The sequence below is a fragment of the Oreochromis niloticus genome, linkage group LG12 (assembly GCF_001858045.2).
Source record: "Oreochromis niloticus isolate F11D_XX linkage group LG12, O_niloticus_UMD_NMBU, whole genome shotgun sequence".
Classification (NCBI taxonomy): Eukaryota; Metazoa; Chordata; class Actinopteri; order Cichliformes; family Cichlidae; genus Oreochromis; species Oreochromis niloticus.
In genome coordinates, this window is record NC_031977.2 from 3,704,918 (window position 1) to 3,719,098 (window position 14,181).

At 40.3% G+C, this 14,181-nt stretch overlaps 1 protein-coding gene across 1 annotated transcript; it reads left to right on the top strand.

Annotated features, from left to right (window-relative positions):
* Nucleotides 1-4,201: 4,201 nt before the first annotated feature.
* On the top strand, nt 4,202-5,140 carry LOC100700523 (C-X-C motif chemokine 10). The gene is made up of 4 exons (XM_003459021.5): nt 4,202-4,336; nt 4,453-4,579; nt 4,664-4,744; nt 4,846-5,140. The coding sequence occupies exons 1-4, from the start codon at nt 4,285-4,287 to the stop codon at nt 4,904-4,906; spliced, it is 321 nt and encodes a 106-aa protein (XP_003459069.2). The 5' UTR covers nt 4,202-4,284; the 3' UTR covers nt 4,907-5,140.
* The last annotated feature ends 9,041 nt before the right edge of the window (nt 5,141-14,181 follow it).

Consider the following 14,181-nt stretch of genomic DNA (forward strand, 5'->3'; position numbering starts at 1 on the left):
AATCGGCATGCCAATTGCTGAATGGAGGAGTAAAGCTAGAAAAAAATATTTATGATAATAATACTTTTAACCTTATATTTCTTGTGTTTTGTTCTCTATACTTCTGTTCCTGAATCCAGAGCACACACTTGTACACTTGTGTTAGCAAAATAGCGCTGGACCATGCCCTGTGGACATTAACTTTATTAAGGAGAGTACTTGCACCTAATTGAACTTCTTTCCCCCTAAAAGGAAAATCTAACAATTCCACTGCACATCTTACCTTCACGTGTTGCTTATTTACTATAAAAATCCCATATGCATTTTCTTCATCTTATTGGGTTGAAATTTTCCTGATACGTTATATCTCACTCTGTTACCATGTCACCATCTCTAAGTGAAACATCATAAATAAACTACATGTTTTAAACGTTGTCTCATGATATCTACTAAGTTTGATCCCTTTCCTCTTCCACTGGCTAACATTCTTTCCCTTTTCCCTCAGTGAAATATTGCTTTTAGGACCATGACCTTAGACACAAGAATGTATTCTTTTTGCTGGATAATTGAAACTGGATGTTTTTGTGGCTGTTCAATTCATGCTTTCAAGGCATGACTTATTTTTATTATTGTATATAAGTTTCTAATGGTGAATAGTACAAGAGCAGAAGGAATAAATATAATAGTAAAGCGCTATATAAATACAGGCCATTTACCATTTAGAATAGAATAGAATAGAATAGAATAGAATATCCCTTTATTGTCATTGTACATGTACAACAAAATCAAGTGTGACACACACCAACTTTGCAGGAGTAAAAAAAAGAATATGCATAGTACAAAAATCAGGAATAAGTAGCAAACAGAAGAGATATATACAGTTGTGAGTAATATATACAAACTAGGGGAATATACACAAACTAGAGGAACATATACAAAACAAGAGAAAGGCACATATTGGAGATCAAAGTGCTTGGAAGTAACAGTAAATGGTCTGATTCTTATATTTCTACTCTCCTGAAGTACTGAAAGCTCCCTATACAACATGTCACATACACCTATGTCTATGCTTTGTCAGTGCTTTCTAACTAACATACATTTATACAAGTGGGGGTTAGTAACTTACCAAAGGATATTTGGCAGGAATTGAACCACCAACCTTCCAATCAGCAGATGACCTGCTCTACCTCCTGAGCTACAGCCACCCCAAAAGCAAGGGAAAAAGACTTGGTCTGAGTCTAGAGTATGTATGTGAGTGGCCTGAGTGATGAGGGTTACTCAGACCATTGTTCAGATTGGCGAAATGGGTGAGCAAGGGTGGGGTGTTTATTAACAGTTCAAATGGCCCAGGGGAATAAGCTGCTCCACTGAGGAGTGGTAGAAGGCCATCAGCAGCGTACGGTCCAGGCTATTCTTCCTCGCGACACGGAGGAAGAGCAGCTGTTGTTGGACCTTCTCTACCAGTGTGATGGTGTTACGGGTCCAGGTGAGATCATCAGAGATGTGGGAGCACAAAAAACTGAAAGTGGGGAGATTTCACCCGTTCTCCCTTTTTAATTAGAGGGGGGTGGACCTGTCTGTGCCTCCTGTGAAGTCCATTATGAGTTCTTTTGTTTTAAGGACATTCAGTTTCAGGTTATTTTCTGAGAGCCAGCGGGACAAGTTCTCTCTCACTGTATCCTGTCTCATTTCCATCAGAGATGAGCCCAACCATGGTGGTGTCATCGGAATACTTAAGGATGATGTTGGTTGAGTAGGTGTAGAGTCATATGTGAACAGGGCATAAAGTAGGGGGCTGAGAACGCAGCTCTGTGGAGACTCGGTGCTGAGTGAGAGTGGGATGGAGAGTTGGGGGCCGAGTCAGACTGATTGAGACCAATTGGTGAGGAAATGTTGATCAAGGAGCAGGTGGCAGGGGGGATCCGAAGGTGTTTCAGATTGGTGGTGAGGATGTCTGGGATTATGGTGTTGGACTCTGAGCTGTAGTCCACGACTAACATCCTGACTTAGCTTCTGTTCTCAAGATGTCTCAGTATTCTATGAAGGGTGATGGCATCCTCCGTCGAGCAATTTGCTCTGTAAGCAAACTGATGGGGGGCAAAGGGAGGGGAGTAAAAAGTCTCTGATGTCCTGAGACACTATCTGTTCGAAGCACTTCATGACTATGCACTTGAGGGCTATAGGCCTGTAGTCACTGAGGCTGTCTATATCAGTCTTTTAGAGCATGGGAATGATGGTGGAGGCCCCCATCAATCCTATGGGAGGGGTCAGGGAGGGGTTGAACATGAATTTACGATTTCATGTGTGCTTTTGGTGAGTATAGCCACATGAGTCTCTGAGCCATGTATTCCCTTTTGTAGGCTTAAGTGGTTGATCTAAATTGGAGACCAACCATGCTTTCTCTTTAGTGATGAAACATCTGCACCGGCTTTTTAGTGCCGGTGCAGATGTCAATCAGTCTTTGTACATACAAAATTCGGTAGTAATCAGGACTTTTTTCTAGGCAGTCGTTAAAAATATATACCTTGGTAGCCAATACTAGTACACTAGTAATGGTTTTAGACTTCCATGTGTGAAACTCTTACTAGTTTAGTCAGACTGCTTGCGTAGAAATCTACAGACTTGCAATGATTTGAAGTTGTGAAAGCCCTTCTTAGCTCAACTGGATTCATGGCATGTTGATTTAGTTCTGCCATAGTGCCTTCTATATGGCATGACATCCTACTTTTGAAATTAATAGCATGCTACAAATACTTCATAATCTGCAAACTTTCTTCTCATTTCTCAATTTACATGAAAATATTTTTTTTGGGATGCACTCGGATGTGTGGATCCAACTTGATTTTTTCAAAACACAAGGCCCTACTTTCATAGGGTTCATTCAAAGTTCAACTGAAACATTTGGGACGGTGTTTTCCTCTGTCTGTTTGAGTTTCACATCACTTTTCCACAGAAATCACCGGTGATAATTTGAAACAGGGACACATACAGACAAAACAAAAGCAATTGCTTTGGGATGTAATCTATGTGAATGTAAAGTACTGACTTAGCATTCTTGTAGTTTCCCAGTTAGCTGGGAAACTACAAGAATGTTAGCTGGGTTTGTATACAGTGTACAAGTGGAAACATTATACAATATTTGAATGAATGAAGAAAAGTGCATATGCTGCTAGTCATGGAGTAATAAGTTGATTTTAACAAAATTAAACAAACATTTTAACAGCTATTTAAGACATTAAAATATCCTTTCCTTAAATGGTGGCCATTTATAAAACAATGTCTATTCTTGACTACTCACTTTATGAGTTATGATTAGACTTTGTATGTGAGTTACACATGGTTTATAGAACATGCATGTTGTTCATCAGCATTTAAATGCACAGCTCATTTATACTCAAGATTCGCTCTCTTTTTTAAAAAAAAATTGTCATTTCAGTTGCTCATAACTGGACTCATTTTAAAGGGCTTGCAGAAAGGGAGTCATGATTGTTCGGGTTTTCTCTGCTTTCTTTATTATATTATTATATTTATAATGATTTAATAATAATATTTATTAATGTATTTTATATACAATAATAAATGATATTATTGTGCTTTCTTTATAATAGAAAGCACCTTGAATAATTTTGGTTTGGTGCTATTTAAATAAAATAAAATTGAATTGATCTGAGCTGTCCTACCACAATTACCTTCCTCACCCAATCACTAACTCAGTCAAACTATATTTTGTTACCATCCATCTGACCTGTGTTGCTTGCAATCTGTTTGTAACCTTTTTAGTGTTTGCCTTGAGTCTTTTAAAAAATACAACATAAACACATACAACCATAAAACCTTTTCCCTTAACATTAAACCTACCTAAGTGAGAAAGTCAGGGAGAGGTTTGTGCAAGTTTATGCATGGAATCCCACCATGCACTTAGGAATGTGGAAATGCCCTCTTTTGTAGTGTGCAAACAATTCAATTTTCAGTATAACAAGCAGACATTTATTTTCCTCATTGACCTCTGTTATTTGGACAATATCAGAAAGAACAGTGCCCTGAGGCAACTGTTGCTGTTTTCTTTCTTTGTCCCAAAGCTATGGGTGAAGTCTATGATTCTGGGAAACGGGCTCTGTAGAGGGAAAAAAGAAGAAGAAAGTGAAAGGCATTTTGGAAAGTGAAATTAATGTTGCAAAACACCTCTTGGGGGTGGGGCCACTTGTGCAGGCAGTGTATATAAGCGTGCTGCTTACTGCTTCACAGCATCAGGAGCCATACTCAAGACAGAGACGGTGAACAGCAGATCTGCCTACAGCCACAACTATGAACTCAGTCACTGCCTTCGTTGCCTGCTTGCTTATCCTAGGTGCACAAGGTACTGTGAAAATCTTATTTTTTTCCTTCTTTGTTTTTTTTTTCTTCACCCTGTTTATATAAATGGATATTTTGGCTGCTGATCAACATGTAATGCTCTTGTCTTTTCCTACACAGGACAACCAGGCAGCAAATCTAATAAATGCAAGTGTTACAGTTACATTGGCAGGATCAGCCCAAAGGTCATCAAGGCTGAGCCAGTGATACACTACCCAAGTATCTTCTGTCCACATACAGAGATCATGTGAGTCCACAAGATGACCTGAGGCATGATTCTGCTGTGTTCTCCAGCTACTTCCTAATACACCTCTTTTTAAAAATCTTTCAGTGTCACCACAAAAGCAGATATGAAGAAGTGTGTGAATCCAGAGTCCCCACTTGGACGACACATTCTAAAAAATCACAACAAGTAAGCCAAGTTCAGAACAATACACACGCACAACTCTGTGTGAAAATGACAAACTAAAGGTCTGTGTTGCTTGTCACTGATAATCTCACTTGTTTCTTCAGGCAAGGGAAGAAAGGAGCTGTAAGCACCACGACTGCTGGTCAGAGTACTGCTGCAATCTAAACAAGACACTGCACGACCTACAAGCTGCACTCCTACTGCACAGCAGAAGTGACACCTGGTTGTTGACCTGAAAGAACTCATTCAGTCTCACCGGAAATACAAGAAAGCCAATATTCTTTATGATTACTTTGCCAGTTTTCTTCCCATGTGTGTTTGTGTCTATATAGTCTGGACTTGAACTTTTTTACATTTTTGTACATATGTTTTTTAAATAAATACCAAAAAAAAACCCCATGTGACGGGACTTTCTGTTCTTTGTGTATTGCTTTGTAGAGCTAAGTATAAAACAATAATAATAAACACAATTGCAATGTTTTGGTTCTATAACATTTTCTATCATTACTTTATTGTGGATTGGGTGCAAGAGTTGTTAAGTGTGGATAATTAAATAATAGATTAGTGCAATAGCAAATTGTGCCTTGTTCTCAGATGGACAGCATATGAAGAGTAATAGCTCAGATTAGGTAGGACCGATCTTTTGACTCAGAAAGCTCAGAGTAGTTTGACGGAGTTGACATTTGTCAACACTGAAGTTCAGGCATTGTTGATTGTGTGTATCACAGCACGCAGGTTGGCCTCATGTTCATCTTCTGAAGTTCCATATATGATGACATCATCAAGATAACATTGCACCCCTTTTTGGCCACTTAGGATTTGTGTCATCATCTTTTGAAACACTACAAGCGCCGAACTCAACCCGTAGGGGACTCTGCAGTACTGGTACAGTCCTTCATGTGTAATGAAAGCAAAGAACCCTCTACTCTCTTCATGTAGTTTCAGCTGATGGTAGGCGGATTTAAGATCCAGGGTGGAGAACATGACAGCTCAGACAATATGTCCTCAATCAGTGGCAAGGGATGACTGTCAACAACCAGCGCTTAGTTAGGTTCTCTCAAATCAATGCACATGCGTATGCCACCAGTTTTCCTTCTAGTGACTACAATTGGGGAGACCCATTCAGATGCATCAATTTTCTCTATGATTCCATGTTCCTCAAGGTTCTTGAATTCTGCGGAAACAGCATCACGGACTGACAAGGGTAAGCATCGAAGTTTCTGCTGTATTGGCTTCACTCCCTGGTCACACCTTCACTTTGTGTACGAAGTCCTTTGCACATCCGAATGCAACTGGAGACTCACATTCCTGTTTGCAGTAAGTGGGTAGAGATGAGGTTTGCTGAAGTGTAGCACAGACCTTGGGACTCTCAAGGACTAATTATCCCCCTTTTATGCATAGCTGGAGGGCAGTCACTAAGTCCATGCCCAGTATGGATGTCTCTATTCTCACAATGTAGAGATCTGTGGAGGCACTCTTGTCATTGTAAGTAATATCAGCTCTAAGACATCCTAATACAGAGGTTCCCAAAGTGTGGGGCCCGCCCCCTAGGGGGGGCGCAGAGCTATTGCAGGGGGGGCGCGGTATGAAAAGGAAAAAAAAGAAGAGCGCTTGGACACTGTGGACAGGTTTTTGACGGGGCTCCCACATAAACGCAAAGCAGGAGATGAAGCATCGCCAAATATGTTTCCAAACCAACTTCCTTCCAGGCCAAAGACAGGAAAATATGGTGAAGCATATCTTCCCTTTGGCTTCACCTGCACAAGTGCCAAGGTAGGTCTCCCCTGCAAAATTAGTTTCCCTGCGTCAGGAGCACGCGCTGGGCTCTCCAAATCACGGACAAACAGTATCTCACATTCTTGATTTTTAGTTCACAAACACTTCTTGTAATAACTACTCCTGACATTTTGGACATGTTAGCTCTTTATGCAGTAAAGTTACAGTGGGATACAAATAATATCAGGCTGATCCTGCCGTAATTTGTTCCCCCGGTTCAAATCACGGACAAACAGTATCCCACAGCTGTTTGTGTTTAAACCCATTTTGCACAGAGAGACATTTTTGAAAAATGTATTGATAGCAATGCTGAATATTATTACACAGGAAAAAAACAACTACACGTAAAATAATTACACCGTGACGCCTCTGCCTTTCTAAATGGAGGGACAGTAACTGCGTGTGTATATATAAGCGTGTAAAACCTGAAGATAGTCAGATTAACAGTATTTTGTCTCTATCTGCCATTCTGCAATTCATCTCATGTAAACAATAACGTGGCGCAAAGCGTGACGTGAAAAGAGGCACATACCTTTGACGTTGCGTGACGAACTCTGTAATCCTCGTCCACACGTAAACGCAAAAAAAGGAGTTTTAAATAATCTCCGTTTTCGATGAATCGCAACGCCGTTTACGTGTTGACGAAAAGCCCAAACGCATAGAAACAGCTGCGTTTTCAAAAATATCCGTGTAGGTGTGGACGTAGCGTAAAAGAGTTAGTAGTATATTTTATTACTACCTGTATTGCCGTTTACTTGTATTTGCTTAATTGTTTACTAAATATTTGAGGTGTGAAATAAACCGCAATGGAGTTTGTAAACAAAATATGGGTGTGTGTGTTTGGAGGATGTGTTTGTGCGGGGGGGTTAGGTGGTGGGGGAGCGCGAACATTTTTCTTGTAAAAAAAGGGGGGCCTGGCAAAAAAAGTTTGGGAACCACTGTCCTAATACATTCAGTTTCTCTTTTGAATATGTAATAATCTGCAGCAGGATTACTTAACTTAACTGAGCCGGAATTTGTGCTGTAAACATGTTCAGGCACTATAGAAACACCAGACCCTGTGTCTATTAGTAGCTTAACAGTACATGCCTATACAGTATTTGGTACAGTGACAGTAACAGTGCACATCAGTTTAGATTTGTAGTTTAAATGCACATGCGTTCCTTCAGGTGATGGGCAGACTCTTTCTGCCCATCAAAGGGATGGACAATACCTTGGTTTATCAGAGTGTGTGCATACAAAGCATGGTGTCATGGGCAAACCAGCCTGCAGCTGGAGTCCAGTCATCCCATCCTCAATCTGCTCAGAACTGGTTCTCCTCTTCTTTCAACCCTTTGGTGTTTCCAATTGGGACAGTCTTCCTTCTAGTGTTCTCTTTTTCCACAAAAGTGGCAGTGTTTGAGGTCACTCTCTAGTAGCCACGCACAGCCTCATCTCCCTCTGCCCTGTCCTTTCCTCTTCCTCTGCAACCCATGTTTCCTCTCGCCACGGCACCAGCATCAGCGCTGCGTTGTACAGGTTGGTACTTTGCTTCTCTTCCTTTGCTGTTTTCTTTGCCTCTAACCTTTTCTGGGCATGTCAGGTCTCAGTCCTTGGAAAATGTGTCCACAGAGCTGACACTCATTGGGGTCATCTTCCACTTCAGCGGCTTAACCATGCCACTATTGGCTTTGAATGTTGTCATAAGGTGGTTTAATAAAGTGTGACTCATCCTTGTGTTTGTGGGTGTTTAATTTAACCATGTTAACTTTGTCAGGGAAAGCCTGTCGAAAAGCAACAGTCAGGTCAGCTATGGCATTCCAGTAGTCCTAGTTGTCGCCATGTGTCCAGGACTGTGTCCAATATACGTTCTTAAGTATATTGATTCTATTAATATCCATCATTTATTTACTGCATGTTTAAAGACTTTGTTTTCCTTTCAAATAAACATTCCTTTAAACATCCGCCTGCCTACTAGACTGAATTTGGGGTCCTCAGGCGTTACTACATAGATTCAAAGTAAAAGGGAAAGAGATGGTGAGAAGACTTAACACAGAAACAGACTGTGCAAATAGGTGAAAAAGCTGTAGTAAATCTGCATCATCTTTTTGAAGAATTTATAGGGATGTTCAGAATGAAATTATGGTTTCTGAGCTTTGCTGCCTATCCTCTTTTTCTTCTTCTTCTTTTTAAATCAGAGCATGATCAAAACGGAAAACAGAAAAGTAACTGTCTGGAGTAAACCTTTTTAGTAAAATTTTAGTAATTAAATAAATTAGCAGGTTTTTGGGGGAAAATCCATTCTTTAAAATTCTGATCAGTAGCTATTTCAGTTAGCCAGTGCTAAGAACAATTATATCAGCCTTGAAGTTTAGTTAAAGTTAAAGTAGTTAAACTTTGCATGGAGATTTAACATTAGCAGCATGACTTCTCTCATTGCTAAGAATATAAAACAAACAAGTAGCCTATTAATTAATTAAATAATTGAAAAAATATGATGTGTTGTGGTACTTAAGCATTTACATGTGTTTCTTCTCATATATATCCAGCTGGAAAATTTAAAAGGCCAGGTTATCTAAATTACCACAGCTCAGCATATATGTATCATTTGCCTCCTGAGTCTACAGTAATAGTTTAAGAAATTTTGTAAGACATAGTTTTACTGCCTAATTTTCTATTGACCATAAGAAAACCAACTAATGTAAAATTACTGTATTGTTATGGATTGACATGCATATATTGTACATGTATACACAGTTTAATGGTCCGGAGTGCTGAGCTTTAAGGATGTTTAGGGATTTTCTAGTTTTAATTGTCTTTGTATTATAGTTCTTTATTCTGTACTGTTGCCATTCTGGCTTTATGTCATGGTTATTTGCCAGTTATCTGATCCTTAAGTTAATGGGAGATTGCTTATCCCCTTTTTGTATCCCCATAGGCTGTGTCACTCTTTCAGTGTCCCCTGTGTGTTCCACCGTCCCTCGTTTGAGCTTAGTTCATGAGTTCTTGGTTTCTCCCTCAGATTAATTTGTAGTATACATTTTGTTTCCACTTCTTCAGAAATAAATTCAATTCAATTCAATTCAATTCAATTTTATTTATATAGCGCCAAATCACAACAAAAGTCGCCTCAAGGCGCTTTATATTGTACAGTAGATAGCACAATAATAAATACAGAGAAAAACCCAACAATCATATGACCCCCTATGAGCAAGCACTTTGGCGACAGTGGGAAGGAAAAACTCCCTTTTAACAGGAAGAAACCTCCGGCAGAACCAGGCTCAGGGAGGGGCGGCCATCTGCTGCGACCGGTTGGGGTGAAAGAAGGAAAACAGGATGAAAGACATGCTGTGGAAGAGAGACAGAGATTAATAACAGATATGATTCGATGCAGAGAGGTCTATTAGCACATAGTGAGTGAGAAAGGTGACTGGAAGGGAAAAACTCAATGCATCATGGGAATCCCCGGCAGCCTACGTCTATTGCAGCATAACTAAGGGAGGATTCAGGGTCACCTGGTCCAGCCCTAACTATATGCTTTAGCAAAAAGGAAAGTTTTAAGCCTAATCTTGAAAGTAGAGATAGTGTCTGTCTCCCGAATCCAAACTGGAAGTTGGTTCCACAGAAGAGGGGCCTGAAAACTGAAGGCTCTGCCTCCCATTCTACTTTTAAATACTCTAGGAACAACAAGTAGGCCTGCAGTGCAAGAGCGAAGTGCTCTAATAGGGTGATATGGTACTACAAGGTCATTAAGATAAGATGGGGCCTGATTATTTAAGACCTTGTATGTGAGGAGCAGGATTTTGAATTCAATTCTGGATTTAACAGGAAGCCAATGAAGGGAAGCCAAAACAGGAGAAATATGCTCTCTCTTTCTAGTCCCTGTCAGTACCCTTGCTGCAGCATTTTGGATTAGCTGAAGGCTTTTCAGCGAGTTTTTAGGACATCCTGATAATAAAGAATTACAGTAGTCCAGCCTGGAAGTAATAAATGCATGAACTAGTTTTTCAGCATCACTCTGAGACAGGATATTTCTAATTTTAGAGATGTTGCGCAAATGGAAGAAAGCAGTCTTACATATTTGTTTAATATGTGCGTTGAAGGACATGTCCTGGTCAAAAATGACTCCAAGGTTCCTCACAGTGTTACTGGAGGCCAAGGTAATGCCATCCAGAGTAAGAATCTGCTTAGATACCATATTTCTAAGATTTTCAGGGCCGAGTACAATAACCTCAGTTTTATCTGAATTAAGAAGCAGAAAGTTAGCGGCCATCCAGGTCTTTATGTCTTTAAGACATTCCTGCAGTTTAACTAATTGGTCTGTGATACCTGGCTTCATGGATAGATAGAGCTGCGTGTCATCTGCATAGCAGTGAAAATTTATGCTATGTCTTCTAATGATGCTGCCTAAGGGAAGCATGTATAATGTAAATAGAATTGGTCCTAGCACTGAACCCTGTGGAACTCCATAATTGACCTTAGTGTGTGAAGAGGACTCTCCATTTACATGTACAAATTGGAGTCTATTAGATAGATATGATACAAACCACTGCAGTGCAGTACCTGTAATACCTACAGCATGTTCTAATCGCTCTAATAGGATATTATGGTCAACAGTATCAAACGCAGCACTGAGGTCTAGCAGGACAAGCACAGAGATGAGTCCACTGTCAGAGGCCATAAGAAGATCATTTGTAACCTTCACTAAAGCTGTTTCTGTGCTGTGCTGAGCTCTGAAACCTGACTGAAACTCTTCAAATAAGCCATTCCTCTGCAGATGATCAGTTAGCTGTTTGACAACTACTCTTTCAAGGATTTTTGATATGAAAGGAAGGTTGGAGATTGGCCTATAATTAGCTAAGACAGCTGGGTCTAGAGATGGCTTTTTAAGTAAAGGTTTAACTACAGCCAGCTTGAAGGCCTGTGGTACATAGCCGATTATTAGAGATAGGTTGATCATATTTAAGATTGAAGCATTAATTAATGGCAGGACTTCTTTGAGCAGTTTTGTAGGAATGGGGTCTAAAAGACACGTTGATGGTTTGGAGGAATTAATTATTGAAGTTAACTCAGAAAGATCAATTGGAGAAAAAGAGTCTAACTTAACATTGATGGTACTAAAAGTAGCTGTAGATAATGTTACATCTGTGGGATGATTATTGGTAATTTTTTCTCTAATGATAAAAATTTTATTTGTGAAGAAGTTCATGAAGTCATTACTAGTTAACGTTAAAGGGATTGTTGGCTCAGTAGAGCTCTGACTTTTTGTCAGCCTGGCTACAGTGCTGAAGAGAAACCTGGGGTTGTTCTTATTTTCTTCAATCAGTGACGAATAGTAAGATGTTCTGGCTTTGCGGAGGGCTTTCTTATAAAGCAGCAAACTATTTCTCCAGGCTAAATGATGATCCTCTAAATTTGTGACACGCCATTTCCTCTCCAGCTTACGAGTTATCTGCTTTAGGCTACGTGTTTGAGAATTATACCACGGAGTCAGGGACTTTGGATTTGAGGCCTTAGTTTTCACAGGAGCTACAGTATCCAGAGTCGTACGTAGTGAGGAGGTAAAATTATTAACAAGATAATCGACCTCTGTTGGAGTAGCGTTCAGATAGCTGCTCTGCTCTATGTTGGTACAGGGCATTGAAGATGATAACAGTGGGTGGATTATATTCTTAAACTTAGTTACAGCACTTTCAGAAAGACATCTACTTTGATAAAGTCTACTCTCCGCTGCTGTGTAATCAATTATTGTAAATGTAAATGTTATCAGGAAATGATCAGACAGCAGAGGGTTTTCAGGAAACACTGTTACATGTTCAGTTTCTATGCCATATGTTAAAACAAGATCTAGAGTGTGATTAAAGTGGTGGGTGGGTTCTTTTACATTTTGAGAGAAGCCAATTGAGTCTAATAACAGATTAAATGCAATGTTGAGGCTGTCATTTTTAGCATCTACATGGATGTTAAAATCACCCACAATAATTATTTTATCTGAGCTGAGCACTAAATCAGATAAAAAGTCTGAGAAATCAGAGAGAAACTCTGTGTAAGGCCCAGGTGGACGATAGATGATAACAAGTAAGACTGGTTTCTGAGTTTTACAGCTGGGGTGGACGAGGCTAAGCATCAGGCTTTCAAATGAATTAAAAGTCTGTCTTGGTCTTTCGTTAATTAATAGGCAGGTGTGAAAAATTGCTGCCACACCGCCCCCTCGGCCTGTGCTTCGAGATTTCTGGTAGTTAGAATGACTCGGGGGTGTTGATTCATTTAAACTAACATACTCATCCTGCTGCAACCAGGTTTCTGTAAGGCAGAGTAAATCGATTTGTTGATCAATTATTAAATCATGTACTAACAGAGACTTGGAGGAGAGAGACCTAATATTTAATAATCCACATTTCACTGTTTTACTCTTTGGTTCAGATGTGGATACTGTATTGTTCTTTCTTTGTGATTTTTTATGTTTAAGTTGTTTATTGCTGGTTTTTGGTTTGTTTTTTGTCTTTTTGGGAGCTGACACAGTCTCAATGGAGATGGGTTTTTGGGGGGGTAGCAGGAGGAGAGAAGCTGCAGAGAGGCGTGTAAGACTGCAACTCTGCTTCCTGGTCCCAACTCTGGATAGTCATATTTTGGGGGGTTTAATAAATTGGTCCATATTTCTAGAAATGAGAGCTGCTCCATCCAAAGTGGGATGGATGCCGTCTCTCCTAACAAGACCAGGTTTCCTCCACAAGGTTTGCCAATTATCTATGAAGCCCACATCGTTTCTGGGACACCACTCAGACAGCCAGCAATTTAAGGAGAACATGCGGCTAAACATGTCACTCCTGGTCTGATTGGGGAGGGGACCAGAGAAAACTACAGAGTCCGACATTGTTTTGGCAAAGTTGCTGCTTTGAGTTTTGCTTGGTGCCTTTGGAGTATTGTGTTTGGGTCTTAACCTGCCTGCCATACAGCCAACGTGACATAAAACACCACAAGGTTAATTTAGACCATGAATCTGCTCTAAAATTTTTCAACTGTCTATGAAGCTGGATTTAAGAAATAGTCTTAAGAGTATGTTTAGTGCGATCTTGTGCCAGTGCAGAATATGGTAAATGGTAAATGGACTGGTTGTTATATAGCGCTTTTCTACTCTGTCTGAGCACTCAAAGCGCTTTATACAACTAATTCATTCACCCAATCACACCGATTCACACAAGCACTTTTTTCTGAGCTAAGTGCTAAGTAGTCTAACATTCGTACACATTCACACTCCGATGGATGCATCGGAGAGCAACATGGGGTTAGTATCTTGCCCAAGGATATTTGGTATGCAGACTGAAGCAGCCTGGGATCGGAGCAGCCTGGGATCGAACCACCGACCTTCTGGTTAGTGGCTGACCTTGTGGTTAGTGGCTGTCTTGTAATCGGAAGGTTGCCAGTTCGAGCCCCGGCTCCGACAGTCTCGGTCGTTGTGTCCTTGGGCAAGATAATTCACCCGTTGACTACTGGTGGTTAGAGGGCCCGGTGGCGCCAGTGTCCGGCAGCCTTGCCTCTGTCAATGCGCCCCAGGGCAGCTGTGGCTACAATGTAGCCATCACCAGTCTGTGAATGGGTGGATGACTGAATGTAGTGTAAAGCACTTTGGAGTCCTTAGGGACTAAGTAAAGCGCTATACAAATACAGGCCATTTACCATTTACT

Excerpts from the sequence above, each read along its gene's own strand:
- LOC100700523 (XM_003459021.5), top strand. The coding sequence starts at position 4,285 with ATGAACTCAGTCACTGCCTTCGTTGCCTGCTTGCTTATCCTAGGTGCA. Across the intron at positions 4,580-4,663 it reads TGTCCACATACAGAGATCAT|TGTCACCACAAAAGCAGATA; the intron begins GTGAGTCCACAA and ends AAAATCTTTCAG. Across the intron at positions 4,745-4,845 it reads ATTCTAAAAAATCACAACAA|GCAAGGGAAGAAAGGAGCTG; the intron begins GTAAGCCAAGTT and ends TTGTTTCTTCAG.